Here is an 18,388-nt window from a genome sequence, read left to right as displayed (position 1 = left end):
GTTGATCTCCATGTGCCCCAATGAAGAGGCTTACGGAAACCCCAAAAGGCGACAGTAATTTTCCATAAAGCCAAGCCTCTACCCCCTATCAACGCAAGAGGCACATCCTACATCAGTGTCTACGCCTCGACTTCCAGGCTCCTCACTTGGATGTTGCAAGTCTGCAACCCGTTTACAGGCCTGCTGCAGGCTGCTGCCCAGCTGGAGTACCAGAGCATGGAGGTGGTCCCGTGCCACGTAGGGTGAGAACGGAAACAACAACAGCGTTAAAAAAAGAACCCGCTGATCTCAGAAAGCACAATTTTCCCCTTTTAAAGGACAGAATGAAACTTAAAGTAAGAATAGTACACAATTCCAGAGATAATGGAGTTTAGCATGTAAAATCCTTCCCGTGCATTTCTGTAGGACCTGGCAGCCCAGCAGCCTTGCACAACCATCAGCTTTGTCCAGCAGAATTAAAGAACAAGAAGTTCTCCCTTTGCAAGAAGGGAGAACTAATAATGCAAACTTATATCTATTGCACTTTAAGCACTTACACATCACAAAATAAGAGCACTAAAAGACAAGGAAAAACTCTTAGCTTATTTGACAGAAAACAGGAATGCTTCTTATATCCAAGATATGCCTTACACAGCACAAGGGGAACGTTCACTTTACACACCTATAAAGGATTTATGAAGCATCTCCCTTCAGGACTGTTCTCAAACATGGAACGGAACAAACTACTGCCACGGTTCTCTTACTGTTTATGACTAACCATGCAGAAGTAGGAACACAAGAGATGTAGGTGCTGAGGAGAGAGACATAATTACTTTAAGAAAGCTAATTGAATACTCGCTTTGCACATGACAGACTTGCATTTCAGCTGCACCTCAACATACCAGTCGGTTTGACCCTCCTGGAATTCTGGTCTCCCAAATCCTCACTGCTCGACCTGTAACTAGTCACTTAACCCCCCCGCAGCTTACGTTCCCTTTATTAAAGGCTCTGATCCACCCCAAGAAGTATTTCAGAGACCAGGTGTTCGATATTAAACAGTGACTCAAAATAATAACATGTCAGAAGCTTTTAAGTCAGCAAGGTGAAAGCGTCCATGTTTTTCCTTAGTTCAAGTATTGTAACTATAATCCAGGTATTTTGCACAAAAAGGTTTTCCTGCATCGATTTCCTAATCAGAGAGCTACGCAAAATGACAGATAACTGCAGTACACGTTCGATTTTAAAATTTATGTGCTTTATTTTGTAAAAGGATGACGCGAAGCTGTAAGCATAGGATTAACCAAAAAAAAAAAAAAAAACTCAAGACAAAGGCAAGAAGTGTTCCCCTAATCCTCTTTTCTTAAAATGCATGCTACAAAGAGCCAAAGCAGAACACACAGCCTTCTGTCAAAGGATCTTTCCATATTAAGACCTGAAAGTACTGCTGCAGTATAGAAGAAATTGGTCCAGAACCGATGCAAATGATCTGCAGTGAATTCCTATTTCAGTAATAAAATTCTTGGTGTTAACACCACAGCAACAAAAACCAAAGGGCTCTCATTTATACACAACGGGGTTGCGTTAAAAATTCACGTAACACTCAGTACGGTGGAACAACTGGTGAGGATGCAGGCATGACTAATTCTGAACACTAGCAGCTAGACATAGAAAATTAATGATTAACAAAAATCAAATAACGAAAGCAAGCAGAAAACTGGCTTCTGCCTTTTTACATTTCCAACATTGTGACACTATCATGATTACTGTTCTTTCCCCAATTCACTTCCTGTATCCTCTCCATCAGCATTGATCCCAAACTACAGAAGTAGTCCTCCAACACTGCTTCAAATAATTTTGGGGTCTTTTACGTTCCACGGAAAAGCCGGAAACTTCTGAAACGGTTAAGCAACAGTGACTAAGATAATTAGGTACACTTCACATGATGTCCAAGGTTTCTAGCGACCTTTATACACAATATCATCTGACTAGTTAGAACTCAAGATCAAAAAGATTTTGCCTGAGTCAGAAATGACGAAGCCAAGAGAAACCAGGCCTAAAGATAATAAAACTGAGAGCGAAAGACAAGTTTTATCTGCCCGTTATGCTGCGAGCATGAACACCCTCGAGCATCCAGAGGGTTGAGGTGTCCCGTCCCCCCCCCGCTTTGCAGGAAGTTGCCAGTTCCCGGTTTAAAAGCCTCTTGGGGTTCCTGTGCCATCAGCGAGCGCCGGCGGACGGAAGCGAGTCCTCCTCCCGCCCCGCCATCGGGCCACGAAAGGTAGCTCGAGCCGGCTCCTCGCTCGGGGTTGCCCCGCTCGCCCGCCAGCGGGGCCGTGCCGCAGCAAGGCAGCACGCGCCCACCGGCAAGCAAGCTCAATAACACGCACAGCGGGAGAGAAAGGAGAGTCCCCGAGGCAGGCTGCTGACGACGACAGCAGCCAGACAGCTGGAGCGCTTCCAAGCCAGTTTCTTAATCAATGATTTGAAAGGAACGCTAGGCATATTGCCATTTCGGAAGAACAACAGAATAGAAATAACCTTCATACCTGCCTCTTTTAAAAAAGTCCAGCTGACTTGCATGTAGATTAATCTCGGTACAGACCTGCTCACTAATAAAGCGGAGATCCCACCTGGCAACACCAGGAGGGGGGAAGAAAAACAAAAAAAGTCCTGTGAGTTATGCTCCCATCCCAAAGTTCATGACTGCATACTAGCCCTTTAAAGGGTAAAAAACAAGAGCCCCACGAGGCACTTATACCTTGAATACACCAGAAGCAGCACAGTTCGCTATTCCTATGGCCTCTACAGCTTGACCTGGTATGAATTTTTTAATGTTCCCCTTCCCCCTCTTTTGAGAAAAGTCACGTAAAGAAACCAAGAGACTCAACGTACTGCGGCGCAAGGTAACGCAGATTTCAGCTGGAGGGCAAAGGTGTTAAGAGAGTCAATGCAGATGTAAGATACATTTAAAACAATGCCTGGAACAATTTTCACACGATTAAAAAAAAAAAATTCTTGTTGTAACAACATGAAAGAGACAAAAAAGTACTCTCTGAAACTCACTCGAGGCAGCATTTCCTACTGCGAACGATGACAGGTCGCAATCTGTAAGGGACGCACCATAAAAACGTAGAGGTACGAAAGCTAAACAAAACAGTCATCTAGGCGTTACTCAGCACTCTAAACAAAATACTTCAAATTAAACATCAAATACCTCATTACAACGTTTGAATACAACCACAATGCTAAGACTTTTAAATGACTAACAAGAAACAGCAATTCAACAGTGCCCAATAGATACTGAACACTCCAACGTAAGAGATGAAGCGCACGCTTAGAGGAGCTCACAGTCTGAAGTCACATTCATGCACTTAAATCCATGTGGGCAGACAGGAAACAGTTTCACATGACTGATAAATCTGACTGGAGCTGAAATAATTAACAGACGACAGGGAATAGGACTGAGATCCTACCGATCACTTACTGGTGTCATAATAAGTTACCAAGCTCCGCCCAGGGGTCAGTTTATTTATAAACTTACAGATATGCATCTTACAAAGTAGGAGAGATTCCTTTACATTAAAATTTCATCTCGTAAGCAGCAAGGAAAGCGTTGCCAAGATGGGCTTCCGCTACGCTCTTACAGTAATCCAGAAGCTATCGGGTAGCTCCAACGTCTAACGGAACAAGCAAAACAACCTTAATTGTCGCTTTTACAAAAGTTTAGCGATACGTTATAAAACCTCACACCTATCCACCAACTAGTGACTGCTCTGCAGTGAAAAGCTGTACTTTAAGAAGGCCAAGCACTTGCTGGCCATAACAATTCAGAGAAGATTGTTTGGAACAAGGGATTCAACAGACTTTAGAAGGACAAGGCAACTGTTTGAAGTGTAACGCTGCAACTCGTACACCATGAATTAATTAGAAAAGAACACACGGCTAGCCAGAAAATTCAGTTTTAGAAACTCATCATCATTGTCTGATGATAGAAGACATCACTGATTTAGGAATTCAAGCACCGGCAAACTGGAGTTTGCCAGGTTAGTTCCTAATCCTGACAATTTCTCTGTGTGTCAGGATCCACCCTGATTTCAAGAAGGCTGCCTGTGACTGCTGCGTGTAGGACAAATCACGAAACCAAGCCTTGCAAGGATCAGCAAGGGGCTTTGTTTCAATCGGAACACCTCAGTAGGCATGAAAGGGTAACTCAACAACGTGTCACCTCCTACTATCTGAGGAAAGCCACTTATTCAGCCTGCACAATGACGCAAATTTTTTCCCAATATATTCTCATCTTTAAGGTAACAGGGTAAAACGAGGAAGTGAGACCAATTACGCTGCAGAAAAATATGCTATTTTGGAAAGTGTTTCCAGCCCCTTCTCACTACTTAACAGTACCAGTCAAACTCCCACAAGCCTTCAGCAGATGAAAGGTGAGACAACTTCACACAGCTCACCAGTGTTAACCCTGTTATTACCTTCATCAGTGCAGCTACACACAAATTACTTCATATTACACCCTTACGCAGCCTTTTAATCACATTGTCTTGGCATATGGTTACAGCAGCACTTTAGCTCCTGTCTGTCATCACCACCAGGAAAACACTCCTCTTCCAGGGTAGCGCCAAAAGAGTATTAGTTGTTACAGCAGTTTCTAACCTTTTCACTGGCAACTGCTCTAGAAGCGAATTCCTGCCGGGCTTACAATCGGCGTATGCCCCAGCTGGGGCCATGAGCCCCGCTACGCTATTTAATCCCACGTCCACATTACTTTCTGAATCAGAGGAGAGATGGAACTGGAGCAAAGGCTTAAAATCTTATATAAAACAATTTTATTTGTGGGGTGGAAAAGAGGAAGAGACACAGTAAGAAATGTTAAGCAAAAAAAACAAACACAACATCTTACAGATGGTTTAGGGCCAGGGTACTACTCGCTCGATCAAAGGATGCAGACGAAGATACTCATGCCTATGAACACCTCATTACTGCATAAAAAAAGGACTCAGAAATCCTGCTCTCTCCCAATTTCCCTAAAAACCTTCTCTCCTCACCCTAAACTCTCTCGGCCTCCTTATAAACAGAAATGAGAATTACTTTGGCTAAAGAAAACAGTTCAGTAAGGAAAAAAAGAACGAGAGAGAGAGAGAGAGAAAATCTGTAGAAATACTTGCAAGAAAGTTAAATTGCAAGAAATACTTTCAGAATATCAGTTTTCACGCTTTTGTGCTTGCATTCACGTGAGTGCATTTACTAGGAAAGGATGCTTTCAAAGTGGCAAGTAGCTGTCCAGGTGCCCGACAGCCAGAGGAACAAAGTATTTTTGTAATATCACACTCTGCACTGTTTAATACAATCGTTGGTGATCTCTCGCTGAAGACTGTACAACAACTCTCTCTTTTTTTTTTTTTTCGTGAATTCAAGTTTCAATACTCAAAATACTTTATCCTATATTTGAGTTCAGGGACAGGAAATTGGCTGGCAACAGCATCTCTCGGAGATTTCATTGTCATATGTGACGGTCCTCACCTAGCTGAGTTTTGACATCAGCTGAATTAACACCCTGCTACCATATTTTATTGCTTTTCTTTGAATTCTCTTATGTAGACAACAACACAGTTGCACAACACATCGATTACTTCATCTGTAGCTAAACTCATATTATGTCTGTTTGTCTGTCATCGGTTACACCAATAAAGTCACCCGACCTTCTTTAGCGTACTGCTAGGTTAAACTACCTCTCACTATTTCCTCTTAATTGCCGAGGAAGAGCATCACCCTGATGGGAGGGAGGGAGGGGGGAGGTAACAGCATCCGTAGCCTTCCAGCACGACTCTTACTTTCACCTCCCAGTACAGTTCCTCACTTGCTTCACTCGGCCCTTGTGATTTGGGAGAACTACTGGAAGAATTAAGACGAAAATATCTTTTAATAGAAACATGCTGTTCAAAAGGAGTACCAATACCGGTAAAAATAATTATCAACAGCAGTAACACAGGCCATATTACCAGGGGGAGGGGGGAAACCAGTGGATATTTAAAAGAAAAATCAATTCAGACGGAGGAGGGGTGAAGGTCGCTGGGACGTGCTGCGCGCAGCAGCCCCCGGGGAGGGCAGAGCGGGGATCTCCTGCGGCACCCCTGCTGGCAAGGCCGGGGGCAGCCCGCCCCCGGTGCCGCCTGCCGAGCCCACGCGGGGCCGCCACGCCACGCTTCCACCCATGCAGCCGCCGCAACCCGCTCAAAACTCCCGCAGCACTCGGTCTTCTCTTTTCCCTTCTTAAAAACGCTTTAAAAAAAACAAAAAACCAAAAACCCCCGCTCCCGCTCCGCCGGGGCGGGCACAGGTTGGGAAAACACAGCGCGCCCCCCCACCCCCCCGCCCCGGAGCGGGCCGGGGCCGCCCGAGCGCAGCGCAGCGCAGCGCAGCCCCGCGCCGCGGGCAGAGTTTCGGCCGCGCCGGGGCCGCCCCGCAGGGCTCGTCTAACAAGTTGATCCCGGCGTGGAAGAGGAAGAAAAGGGAAAGCTGGAGAGAAAGAGAGGAAAGAAAGGAGAAAAAAAAAAGCCGCCAGCGGACTTGGTGGGGGGGGGAGGGGAAGCCCCTGCGCGGCCGCGGAGCCACCGCAGCCCGCGCCGGGCCGGGGGTCGCCGCCGCCGCCGCCCTCCACGTCCGCAGGATCCATTTCCTCGGCCGCCGCCACAACTTTCCCCGCCCCGGGCCTCCCCTGCCGCCGGCGGGCCGAGCCCGCGGCCCTGCCCGCCCGGGACTCACCGGCATCATCTTGGAGCCGAACCGCATGGGGGCGGCCGGGGCCGGGTCCCGCCGCCCGGCCGAGGGGAGCGGCGGCGGCCTGCGGAGGCGCAGCGGAGCGCGGCGCAGCGGAGGGGCCCGCGCCGCCCGCCCGCCGCGAGACCTGTTGCGGGAGGCGCCCTCCCCCGCCCGCCGCTTTGTTGCCGCCGGGCGCTGCTCGCTCGGCCGCCGCCGTCGCTCCCGACTCCGCTCCGAAACTAACCGCGGGCCGGCGAGGAGGAGCCGCCGCGCCGCGCCGCGCCCGCCGCCCTCCCCCAGGAGGGGCCGGGAGGGGCCGGGAGGGGCCGGGACCCCGGCGACGGAAAGCTTCAGCCTCCGGCGCCCGGGAGAGAGGCCGGCCGGGCCCGGCCCCGGCCCCGGCCCGCCCGGAGCGTGAGGGAGCCCGAGGGGGCTGCAGCCGCGTGCATTCCTGCCGAACAGGCCAGGTCGGCGGCGGTCGCACCTCCCGGCCCGGCGGAGGGCCGGGCCCGTGGTGAGCGGGCACAGACCCCGCCGCAGACAGTCCCCTTCCCTAAAGGGTTTACAGTCGAGGTGTGAAAAACACCCAAGTGAAGCGGCGGGCCAAGGCCGCCCAGCACTTAAAGCCCAGGCTAGTCCTGTTCGCTCTCGCCCGCGCCGCCGCTGCTACCCCAGACCGACGCTCTTGCTCACAGCCTCCTAATTCTCCGTGTACCAAACCGATTCAGCATCGCTGCGCAGAGCAGATTTTACATCTGCGATAGCGCGATGAAGCCGGTCCCTGCAGAACAACGTTTAGGCTCTGTAACAAAGTCTTACAAAGCCACACGATAGCTAGGCTGCCTCCGTGCGTCTCCCCCACGTCTTCTGCATCCACGTAGAGGGATAATAAAAGATTTCACTTCCCTGGACCGGTGTGCAGGACATGTACTTCAAACCCAAGTATTTCAATAGTAGCGCTTTAAAAGCTCAAGAAAGGCTAGGAATGAAAGTATGGTAAATCAGCACCGTTACCGGATCTTGCAGGAAAACCAGCTCCATCTGTTTTTCCTGCTCTTATTAAAATCTTCCCAGTAATTAAAGAGGATAAAAAGGAAGAGGATTATAAATTAGCAGATGAAGGGAGAATAAAATGAAGACCTGAATTGCATATAAACGTTCCTGTTTCCTAACGCAGTAAAGAAGCTGTAACAGCACTGGTAAAAATCCAGGTAAACCTCCTCAGCAATAATCAAGTATTGTTTAATACAGGAATCACGATTACAACGGGGGGAAAAGAAAAAAAAAAGCTCAAAAAGCTATTTTCATAGTTGTCTAATCGCAGTAAATAAAATCACAAGACAGGTTTTGCTACAGCCCTTTGAACTACAACAGCATCCCAGAAGTGCCTTACGCCTGTTTTGAGACTGCTGGGTAAAGCTCTCCCCATCCCCTGCCCACCAGCTGCAGGCCAGGAGAGGACTTCGGCTACGGAGGAAGCTGGAAGGCGGGGAGGCTCCTGCCGTGCCTGTCCTTCCCCTTTAACCCCCCGGCTCTCCCGCGCTATTCCCCCTTAAAACGGCTCGGCTCCCGAGGAGAAGCTGTGAGGGGCCCGTTCCTGGGCCACGGGAGGAACAGAAACCTCCGTGTCGCTGCCTTAGAGCCCTGGCGCACAGCGCCTCTAAGGAAACCTTCTCTGCCGCCCCGGACCCGGCCGTTACGGCGCCGCCGGGACCCGGCCCCCTGCAACGGTCCCCGGCGCGAGCCCGCTCACCCGCCCGCGGCGCGGCACCGTCCCACCTCCCGCCAATGGGAAGCCGGCCACCGCCATGACATCACCTCCCCGCGCCGCGATTGGCCGCGGCTCGAAAACACGGCTCCGTCTCCAGGCAACGGCGCGGCGTCACGGGGCCTGGCGGGCACCCCCTAGGCGGCCCGGAGGGGCCATGTTTGGAGGCGCAGCTAGAGGGGCCGCTGAGCTGGCGGTGCTTACAGAAAGCGTCACGGTTAGCTTTTTATGACTGGAGCAAAATACTTTTCTTTCCAGAAAATGTAAGACGCGTACAGGAACGTTCTCTCTGCCGCTTGTTAGGATGTGATATTCCACCAAAAACTAGGAAACGATCATGACTTCAAAGAGAAATTTCTAGCCCTCAAACTTTGGATGAGCGCTGCGAGTATCGCCAGTCAACTAGCCAAAGGTCTACAATTCCAGTTTTCCTTTGCTAGTATTTTGCTCAAACTTTGGGTTTTTTTCTATAATATAGAAATAATTACGTGCCAAAGCATAAAGCATTAGAGAAGCAAGGTTCTTCCATAATTCTCTGTTGAATGTTCAGGAGTATCCTGCTGCTAAAGGATAAAAGAAGAGGCACCATTTTTTTAATGTATTCCCTAAATATAGGTGCAAATTATTTCTAACCCCATTGGAAGCAGTTAAATACACATCAAGTGGAAAAGAGGTTTCAGACGTGCGTACTGCATGGTTGTTCTGTTTTGCTAGTACACGACTCCCGCAGGCTAATCCACGGAGGTCTCTGTTGGCACAGCTTCTAATTGGTGTAACTTCCACAGAGAACTACATCCTAGCCATCCTTGCTAAGGAAATGAGTCTTCAAGGGGTGTCCATATTTTTTTTCCAGTTTTTGCCCAGGTTCTGTGATTCATACGCTGTAGGCCTCGCGCGGCCATCTGGCAGCGTACTTTAGATCGCAGCTTCCACTCCAGCAGAGGACACAACGCTAGCCAGGTTTGCAGGTAAAGCAGGGTCAAAAACATTTGCACCTGTGCGGGTCTTTACAACATTTTCTAACGACCTCTGAGGCATGCTGCATTTCTACCTTGTTATAACACTGGACAAGCACAGCATGAATTTCCCACAGGAGGCTATTCATTCCAGAAAGGACTGCAGTTTTATGAGTGGGGAGCCGACCATTCCTCCCTCACAGCGGGAAGAAACCGTGGGAGAAACATGCAAGGGTTCCCGACTGCAAGGTTCAACCCTGAGGGTCAACAGCTGGGCGTAACTGTGCCATGCGCAGACAAATTGGCCGGGGGCAACAGTTTTCAATCCCACAGATACGGCGCTTTCATGAAAAGAAAAGATGAGATCGACGAGCTCTGGAGCCAACTGCACAGACAGCTGAGGCTCTGTGCCTCCCCTCTGGTGCCCACCACTCTTGGCGGCCGCTCTGGAGCATGTTGCAGTTGACTAAGCCCATATGCAGCTCCTCAGAAGTACTCACAGCAGGGGCGCAGGGGAAGTTAATACTCACAAATAGCATCCAAGGGAAGGGAAAAAGAAAAGACAAAAATGGAGCATAATCTTTCCTTTTCTCTCCACGAGAGAGCTACTTGATCTCAGCCACAGTAATCTGCAATAGCAGAAAGATGTTACAGACAACAGTGGTAGCGACAGTGAGTAGAAATCAATAGCATCATCTTTTGCTCTCAGTTTTGTCATATGATTGGATCTGGGGGCCTGGGAAGACACTGCCGCGTTTACACCTTCACTACACTACTTTCAACTCCAAAACTTCAGTTAATTCCTTCAACACTGTATCTAAGCGATTTTAACAGTAACTCCCCATTCTCTTCTCCAAACCTGCCTAAAACTGCCTCCGGACCATCCAGCTCTCTTTTATAGTCCCTGCCACAACTAAGTGAATGATCAGGCAACAAACAGCTCAACTGTTTTGCAGGATCTGTAATTTGGTGTGTTTTTAAATGGAGTGCCAGCCAGTTGTTTATCCTGCAACCACCTCTTTAATTCTTCAGCACCAAGATGGCAAACCCGATTTTTAGGCTGTTTCCAAGACAGTCATTTCAGAGATAGCTGGTCAGAAACCAACACAATGCCAAGGTAACAGCGGGCACAGAAAGAGGCCAGTTGCTTCAGATCTGCTATCCACTGCCACCTACTGTTAAAACTGCACCAAGTCAAATGTCTGAGTTCCAGTTTCTGAGGGATAAGGCTCAAAAGGATGGAAAAGAAGAGAAAGCTTCTGAATCGAGAGAGCTGGGAGAAAAGAAAAAGAAGGGATCACACCCAAAGAACCGCTCACCTAAACTCAATGCGTTGAGGCACAGCATATTAGGTCTGAGAAGATTTACGCAAGTTTATGTTCTTTTGGGCAATACTCATGAGCCAACTTTAAGCTCCTAATTTAGAAGAGTAGTTGCCAGAGTGTCTCTCTGCAGGGAACAGATCAAGATGAGGCTCTTCCAGACAGGGGTTCAAAGCAAAGGCTTCCTACTAGACAATGCTGTTGCATTTCTTCACAAAGAAAAAAAAGCTAGAAAGAAAACCTGCTAGTTTTATACCTTCAGTGCCTTCCTCCAGTTTCACTAAACCACCAACTGTCCTCCAGTGGTTCTTAAGTCAAATTTCAGTATTCCACGTTGAATTTTTAATATTTGATTTCTTTAAAAACATATCAGACCATAGACCCGGCAGTGGAAACAATTTTGGGGAAAGTGTACTGCAGTGACAGAGTCTACTTCCCAGATGGAAGAAAGCAGCTTACTTGCACAAAGGTCTGCAGCTGACATCCACTAAATCTTTAAAACAATCTGCCAGCCACACCAACTCTGACACTCCGTGTTACCTCTTTGGTTTCTTCAGAAGCAAAAGCCTTTGCTCTATACCACATCCAAAACCCTACACCAAGCAGCATTCGGCAGGGATGTAAAAGTTTTAAATTAAGACATCATGGCTTGTCATGACTTCCCTCAAGTCTTTATGTATGAAGGATTATGGAATGATACATTCTTCCTGGTAAAAAGAAAGATTGTACTTCTCTCTAAAAGGTCTGAGTTTTGCAAATGAAATCACTCTGTTCAGCTGCGATCCCCTTATCACATCAGTGCATGCTTCATGAGGAACATTACTGTCACCTGTATGTTCTGTTGTTAGATGAAGTCCTTTCTAGTTGTGCCATATATATGCTTACATACAGATGATACTGAATTAAAATCTAAGCAAAATCTAAACAAAAAACTCAATTCTGTGACATTCCTACACCACAGCTCAAACACAAACTATTTCCCCCAACACTGGGAACAGCTGAGTCACACTCACCTCACTTAAAAGCATGAGGGGCAGTCTGCCGCCTTGTGAAAGCATTTACTTCTGCACAAAAAGAGTATCAACTGAATGGGTCATTGTATATGTGAACTGGTAACACATGTAAGCAGCTATGTGATACATAAAACAATGGAGATTCAATCCCAGACTCTGTAACTTAAAAAATAAGTTAATTAAAAAGTACTTCTTCCCAAATTTGCATCCTCTCTGTAAACTAATTCCCCGATCTAAAATTGAGAGCCATACGTGCACCCATAATGCTAAGTACATATGCAATCACATTAATTAGTAAGCTAATAAATAATTATCAGTAGCACCCAGAAACTACTTTAGAAATTTGCTTCAATTTTGCTGTAACCTGTTCAGCTCTTAAGCTGGTAATTCCACACCAGTTTTAAATAGTGATTCCATAAAATCACTATAGAAAAGGACATAAAAAGGACATAAGGATTCCATAAAATCACTATATCACTATAGAAAGGGACATTAATACCACTGTATGGAAGCATCACTCACAGCAAATAAAAGTCTTCCATTTCTTCCAGATCAACCAGCAATAATTTAACTTCAGTGAACTTAAGTTTCTTCAACTTCTCAAGCTACTTGCTAGAATAGAATTCTAATCTCCTCACTCTAAATTCTTCCCCATGTAATTTAAAGTCAGGATTTTTTCCACAGGTAACTCAACAGAGAGACAACCAGCCAGCTAAAGCAAGTCTGCACTATGTCTTAGAGACAGGAGAAATAAACTTCCACTAGTACCCAGCCTCTCCGGAAAAAAATGTAGGCTGGCACAAATTAGTGTTTTGTATGCATCATGCACAGTTGCCATTCTTCTCAATAATTACATTATATTCACTAGACTCACTCTGCATCTCTGTCAGTTTATTTCAGCACAGATCCTGACAGAAGACCCTCTGTAACAAAATGTCTGTTTAAGGCAATTACAGCAATGCAAGAAAGCCTTGTCTGCCTGCAGCCACTCGCTCCCTCCCATAAGGGAATTGGTTAGTGAGGAAGAACAGGGAAGGAACTAAAAATTATGCTAATTAAGCACATGCATATTCAGGTTTGCCAGCAGGAATTCTGTGATCAAAATCCCACTTCTTAGCAGAAACCTTAAGACACTAACTGGCCATACGTTGGCACTGAAACTTCATCTCAGCTGCATGTTTAGAAAACGTGGAGAGTAATTTAACACTGCCATGTTCTTGTTGCCTCTTCCCTGTTTCTCAGCTGCCAAGAAGCCAGGCTTAGCTCATGCTAGCAGTCCCTCTGGAGTCAAGAGAGAATGAAATCAGAAGGATTTCATAAACTACACAAGTATTTCAAGATCAGGCACCATACAATTTCTTCTTTTTTGTAAAGGGACTGCAGAACCGAGTTCTTTGTTAACACATTCTCCCGGTCAATCTACACATTCTCTTTGCATGTCCTCACACGGAGCTGTAATCTAGCCCTGTGCCTCTCTGCTTTAGCTAATCCTAACAGACTCAGCGGCACGGCCTTCAAGGGGCAACATACACTTTCGGAGTCTTCTTTTTCATGCACACCAACATTACTGGTGCAGTCTGTGATGCCCGTTGAGTTAGCTCACGTTTCACTCAGCTGATCTGAGGAGCGCAAGAGACACTACTGAGGTCTTCACCAAATTCTCTTTATCAGAGTGTAAATGTAATGCTATATACTCAACTCAAAGGAATTCCTTAGAACTTACATCAAGGTAACTGAAAGCAAACCCCTCATTAGGCACCTAACGCTAGAGACCGATTCTCTCCCCCAGGGCTTGCCAGCGTCCTACAAGAAAAAAAAAATACAGAAAAGTTGCAAAAGTCATGTAATTAATTAAAACCACCTGTCTGTTTGTGCAGGCTTTTTTACTGAGCTTCCTTTCTGAGTACAGTTGTGTGAGGATATGAGACCTGACAAAGACAGCATGCTATCCAGTGCGTGACCCTGCAGTGCAAGGAAGATATTTTGACCCCAAGAAAACAGACAGATTATTTGTCTGAAACCTTGCTTTTTTTCTCCCCTAAAAACAGTAGTTTACCTAATAAATATATGACAGCTCTACAAACCCTGACTGAATACACTTTTAGTTAAACCTTTTTTGAAACTTATAAAACCTTTGAAACCATATTGAACAAACGCCTGACTCTGTGACATGCCTAGTCCACAGCAACTAGTCAAGATCATTCTGGTCCCCATACTTTTAGTTGAGAAAAGTTACAGAGAATGTATTTTCTTTCACCGTCTTCTTCCTGTCCTCCTTTTGCCATTACCTCTCATTTGCAAGTGAGCATCATAATCTTGTCCCTCTTGATCTTATTATTCCATCTTATTTTTATTATCTTGACAGCAAGATCTATCTTGATAATAAGATTTTGACCTTATTATTACTATCAAATACCCTATGGTACAGTATTACAAATAACTTTAGAGGTAGACATGTATTTTAGAGGTGGTATCTCAATCAGCTTTTTAATACAACATACACCACCACTGGGCCCAAAACTGGTTAAACTACAAAGGATCCATATAAATATTTATATTGATTTAATTAAACTTGGCTTACACTCATATCTGAAGCTATGACTCCACATGACAATAAATACTGTTTTAAGGCACCTGTTTTGGATCAAAAGCACTGTCAGTCTTAGCTGCAAAATATAAATCTGTAAATTTTCACTCTTGCTTTTGTTTGTTGAGAACATTTTGAAAGGAAATTTTAATACAGGCATTTTTTCAGTTCTCTTGTTATGCAAGATAACTGCATAACAAGCAAGTTCTTGCTTATATATAAGACCTACATGCCAGCTGTCGGAGATCCAAACAGGCCAGAATACAGACTCTTTGTCTGTTTGATCTTCCACAGCTTGCTTATAGGTCCCTTCCTTCTCTCCAGGCGCAAAAGTCACTGTCCCCGGGTATCCCCAGATGCCACTGCTCTCCATTATAAACAAAGTCAGGCCCTGTGTTTTGTCTGGATCTGGCCTGGCACCAAACTTCTGCATCAGATTTTCGCCTTAGCCTGCACTCAACCTCAGTAGTCACTAGCTCGAACAAAAATATGGCTATTCTAATATATACGTCCTCTTTCAGATTTAGCACCTCTTAAAAAAAACTTCAGATTCATGAAGTGAGCAAACTGTCACCACCCCAGACAAGAAAACCTGCCTTGTGGGTTCTTCTCTGTTTTTCTGCTGCTTGAACTAACTTAATAAAACAAATCTGTTCTCCTCCCACCCAACTGCTGCTTATCCTCAGTTTCTGAGCACATTACTCCTCTTTGCGCCTATATTCCTCATTAACATCACACTTCTTGACCTAGCCACACATCTTCCTTCATCTCCAACTCCTGCTGCTAGATCTCCCTTTATTCCTCTCTTCCCAGACTTCCGCTTCTTAGCTCCTGCTTCTCACTTTCTCCCCTTCGCTCTACTTCTTCTCCTTCCTTACTTTTGAAGTTTACAGTTTTCTTTGTATTTGAGCTAAAGTCCTTCCTCTTCATCATGCCTTCTTGGCATTGGTTGCCACAACAAAAAGCACAGAGGAAATATTCTGCTTACTCTCAGTAAAATTTCACGCACCCCCTGCTGTCCTGAATGGACCATACTCAATTGGTTTGGGAGCATGACATAGATATGGTCTTACAAGCATGTAGCAGCTGTGAGAGGCTCCATCTGTTCGGTACAGATACATTTAGGAATTTCACTGACAAATTTTAAGACAACTACTGAGATTTTACAAGGGTGTAGGACCCCACAAAATTTTGCAGATTACAAAGAAAGCAAAACACACATCCTTGGCCAGGGGGCCTTCTAAATCTCATATTCCTAGTCCAAAGCACAGATGGTATCAGAACCTCCTCCCCCCCCGCCCCCCCCAATAAATAAGATTACGAGAACTGCTGTTTTAAAGGGTCAAAATAAAGCATTTCCCTTAACATCTTTTTTGGAAGCCACTGCAATGCTCCCTAAATATTCAGTCCAAATATACTTATCATTATCACATGGTATAATTAGAACTAAGACCATTTCATTATTTTTTTAAATCTTAAAAGCTCTGTAGAAATCTAAATGAGTAGTAACCCAATCTAACCCAAATAAGGCAAACAAAGTTATGTATCTGGCGTTAGCTGTAATTATTGACTACAGAATGTGTATGTTACTTGACATACAACAGAATGTAAATACCTTTATATCATGCCTTTCAGGAGCTATGATTAAGTCGTCTGGCTTCTCACTATCCCTAATAGCAACTGAAAAGCCACAAGCAAATCTGTCATGGGGATTCTGTGCATGTAAGCGCGATGTCTGTTTTTGTGACTTAATACAAACTAGATTAATATAAATGCTCAAAAAATGACATAAGATAAACTGCACAACAATGTGAACTAGAACCTGGAAGTTCACAGAGTTAGCTTACTTACTAAAACAGATTTATTAACTAAAAAGCTATACATATGCTACAGTTACTTACAGAAAATACGTAATATCCATCTTATTAATATTAATATACTTGTTAAGTATTAATAACCTACAGTGTTTTATTAACGATGAAGCTGTATCTTAACAACCGATACGAACTACATGCTAAGAACAAAAAAGCATTCTCCAAACTATTTTAAATTATACATGCTTAAGAAGGAGGAAAAGAGTCACTTGCTTATAAAGCATTAATGAACTGTCAGCCCGAACTTTGGGTGCCAAGCCACAAATTTATGAAGAATTCTCCTAAGTGTGTTTCCAGCTGCTGAGCGTGCATGTGGAAGGCGATCAGATCCTGAAATCAAACAGGGAGAAAACCCCCTTCTTCTAAGACAGCCAGATCATTTTACAGCAGCATTAAAAAGATGGGGGGCGGGGAGGAAGCAAAACACTTCCAAATCCATACAAGGCACACAGTGTTCTGCTCCCAAAAAGGAAACATCAATTTCAGTCCACATTTTTGGAGTGCCATTAGGATGACGCAGATAAAGGCTTTCCCTCGCTTCTTCCCCACTCCCAAGTAAATTCTTTTCCAGTTGAAAACATGTTGAGGGAGAGGTTCCAGGTAGGTTTTCAGGGAAAGGGGGAAGTTACACCCTCTTGAGAGAAACCTTCAAAAAGAAGCAGCCCAGCTGAAAGAAATCTCCAGGGAATCTCCAGGCAACAAATGCTTTAGTCCTACAACAAGTTAAGCTCGACTACCCTGTCGCAGGAGGTGCAACGAGCGGCCCCGTTCTCCTCCCCAACCATGTGCCTGCTTTTCCCCGTACCTTTACTTCTGTCACTTCTAAGCGTTCACGTAGCAACTTGCTTTGGGAAGTCAGTTTTCAGCAAGAGCAGTGCCCTCATCAAACACACGTGCTCAACACCACTGACAGGCGTAAGGCTATGTGGCGGAGGACAAAAGGAGACTGGTACCGTACTTCTCAACAGCTACACCAAATTCTGCCAGATTAAAATGGCACTGAAACGACGATGTAGATGTCCATGACCACAGGGAACGTTCTAGAAACACCTCGAGGTCCCACCCCATCCCTTTGCTACGCCAGATACAGCTACTCCAGAAACTTAATTTACAGGATTAAAGGCAAATAAAAGAGCAGAATTTCTTTCTGGGTCTTTTGCTTCCTCAATACTGTCCTGACTAGCAGGGCGGTGGGCCCTGGTTTTTGCCAGGGGGCTGATCCCAGGGCCTGTGCCCAGCCAGACTCACCCAGACTGTCCCATCCGAGGAGGTCTAGGTTGGAAATAAAAGGGGTCATAAATAAGGGGGGGAAGGGGGAAATAAAAGGGAAAGGTCTACCCTCTTAAAAATTCTAGATACAATAAAGGCCTCAATTAAATTTTTAAGAATAATGCAACTGCACTTCACTTTAGGGTTACAGAAGCGTACTTCCCTACCGTAGTTCCCCCTCTGAAATTGAGCCTCATCTTCGTTGGCTGCAGCTTCTTCCGTGCCGCCGCCGCTATTCCTACAGAGTGGAGGGAGCGCTTTTGTATTCTTGAACAAAAGCAACCGGACCGCTCGGCAGCTATTAAACGTTCAGAGGGGCTTCGTGCATGCCTTCCACAGCACCCCCTGACTGCCCTGCTCTTGCTTCTCTCCTTCCTCAGAGCAAGAAACCCCAAACGCGGTGCTTTACAGTGACCAGCGCAAGACTTAACGCACAACAAAAACAATCAGGTGGGGTCAGGCTACAGGTTTATTGAGCTCAGTGTCCCATTTCCAAGCACGGCCTGCGGCGGTTGCTTGTGGCACGGCAACGGCAAGGGCCGTGCTAGACACGGGGTGGTATTTCCCTTGAGAAATACTGCCCGTAAACTTGAATTTCCCTTGAGATCGGGTATTTCCCTGGTCCAGTAACCCATCCCAGGACCGCCTGGTGCCGCTGGCACAGCCAGACACTGCCATCAGGCCATCCGTCCTCTTCGAACCTATTTTTACATTTACCTGCTATCGCACAGTTTCACAGCTTTAAAAATATAGCTTTAATTCTGCTGTTTGGTGCGTGTTCCCCCCCCCCCCCTCCGCGTTAACCCCGCGCACCCCCTTTTTGGGCCCCGGCGCCTCGAGCGACGCCGCCGC

General features: G+C 46.0%; 1 protein-coding gene across 4 annotated transcripts in view; it reads right to left on the bottom strand.

Annotated features, from left to right (window-relative positions):
- TP53BP2 (tumor protein p53 binding protein 2) overlaps positions 1-18,388 on the bottom strand; it is a 65,869-nt gene that overhangs the window by 41,339 nt on the left and 6,142 nt on the right. The window contains exons 1-2 of one of the 4 annotated variants that reach the window (XM_068940199.1): positions 6,988-7,039; positions 6,751-6,829 (exon numbers count right to left, since the gene is read on the bottom strand). The exons of 1 other annotated variant lie outside the window; for it this stretch is intronic. In XM_068940199.1, the coding sequence (XP_068796300.1) occupies positions 6,751-6,777 (27 nt within the window). In that variant the 5' untranslated portion in view covers positions 6,778-6,829; positions 6,988-7,039. Of the gene's footprint in view, positions 1-6,750; positions 6,873-6,987; positions 7,040-16,480; positions 16,637-18,388 lie in introns of those variants that run through there. 2 more of the 4 variants (XM_068940201.1, XM_068940198.1) reach the window with 2 other exon arrangements.

Source organism: Struthio camelus, chromosome 3 (genome assembly GCF_040807025.1).
Source record: "Struthio camelus isolate bStrCam1 chromosome 3, bStrCam1.hap1, whole genome shotgun sequence".
In the NCBI taxonomy this organism is placed as follows: Eukaryota; Metazoa; Chordata; class Aves; order Struthioniformes; family Struthionidae; genus Struthio; species Struthio camelus.
Note: the sequence above shows the minus strand (reverse complement) of the source record. Positions and strands in the feature narration are given on the sequence as shown.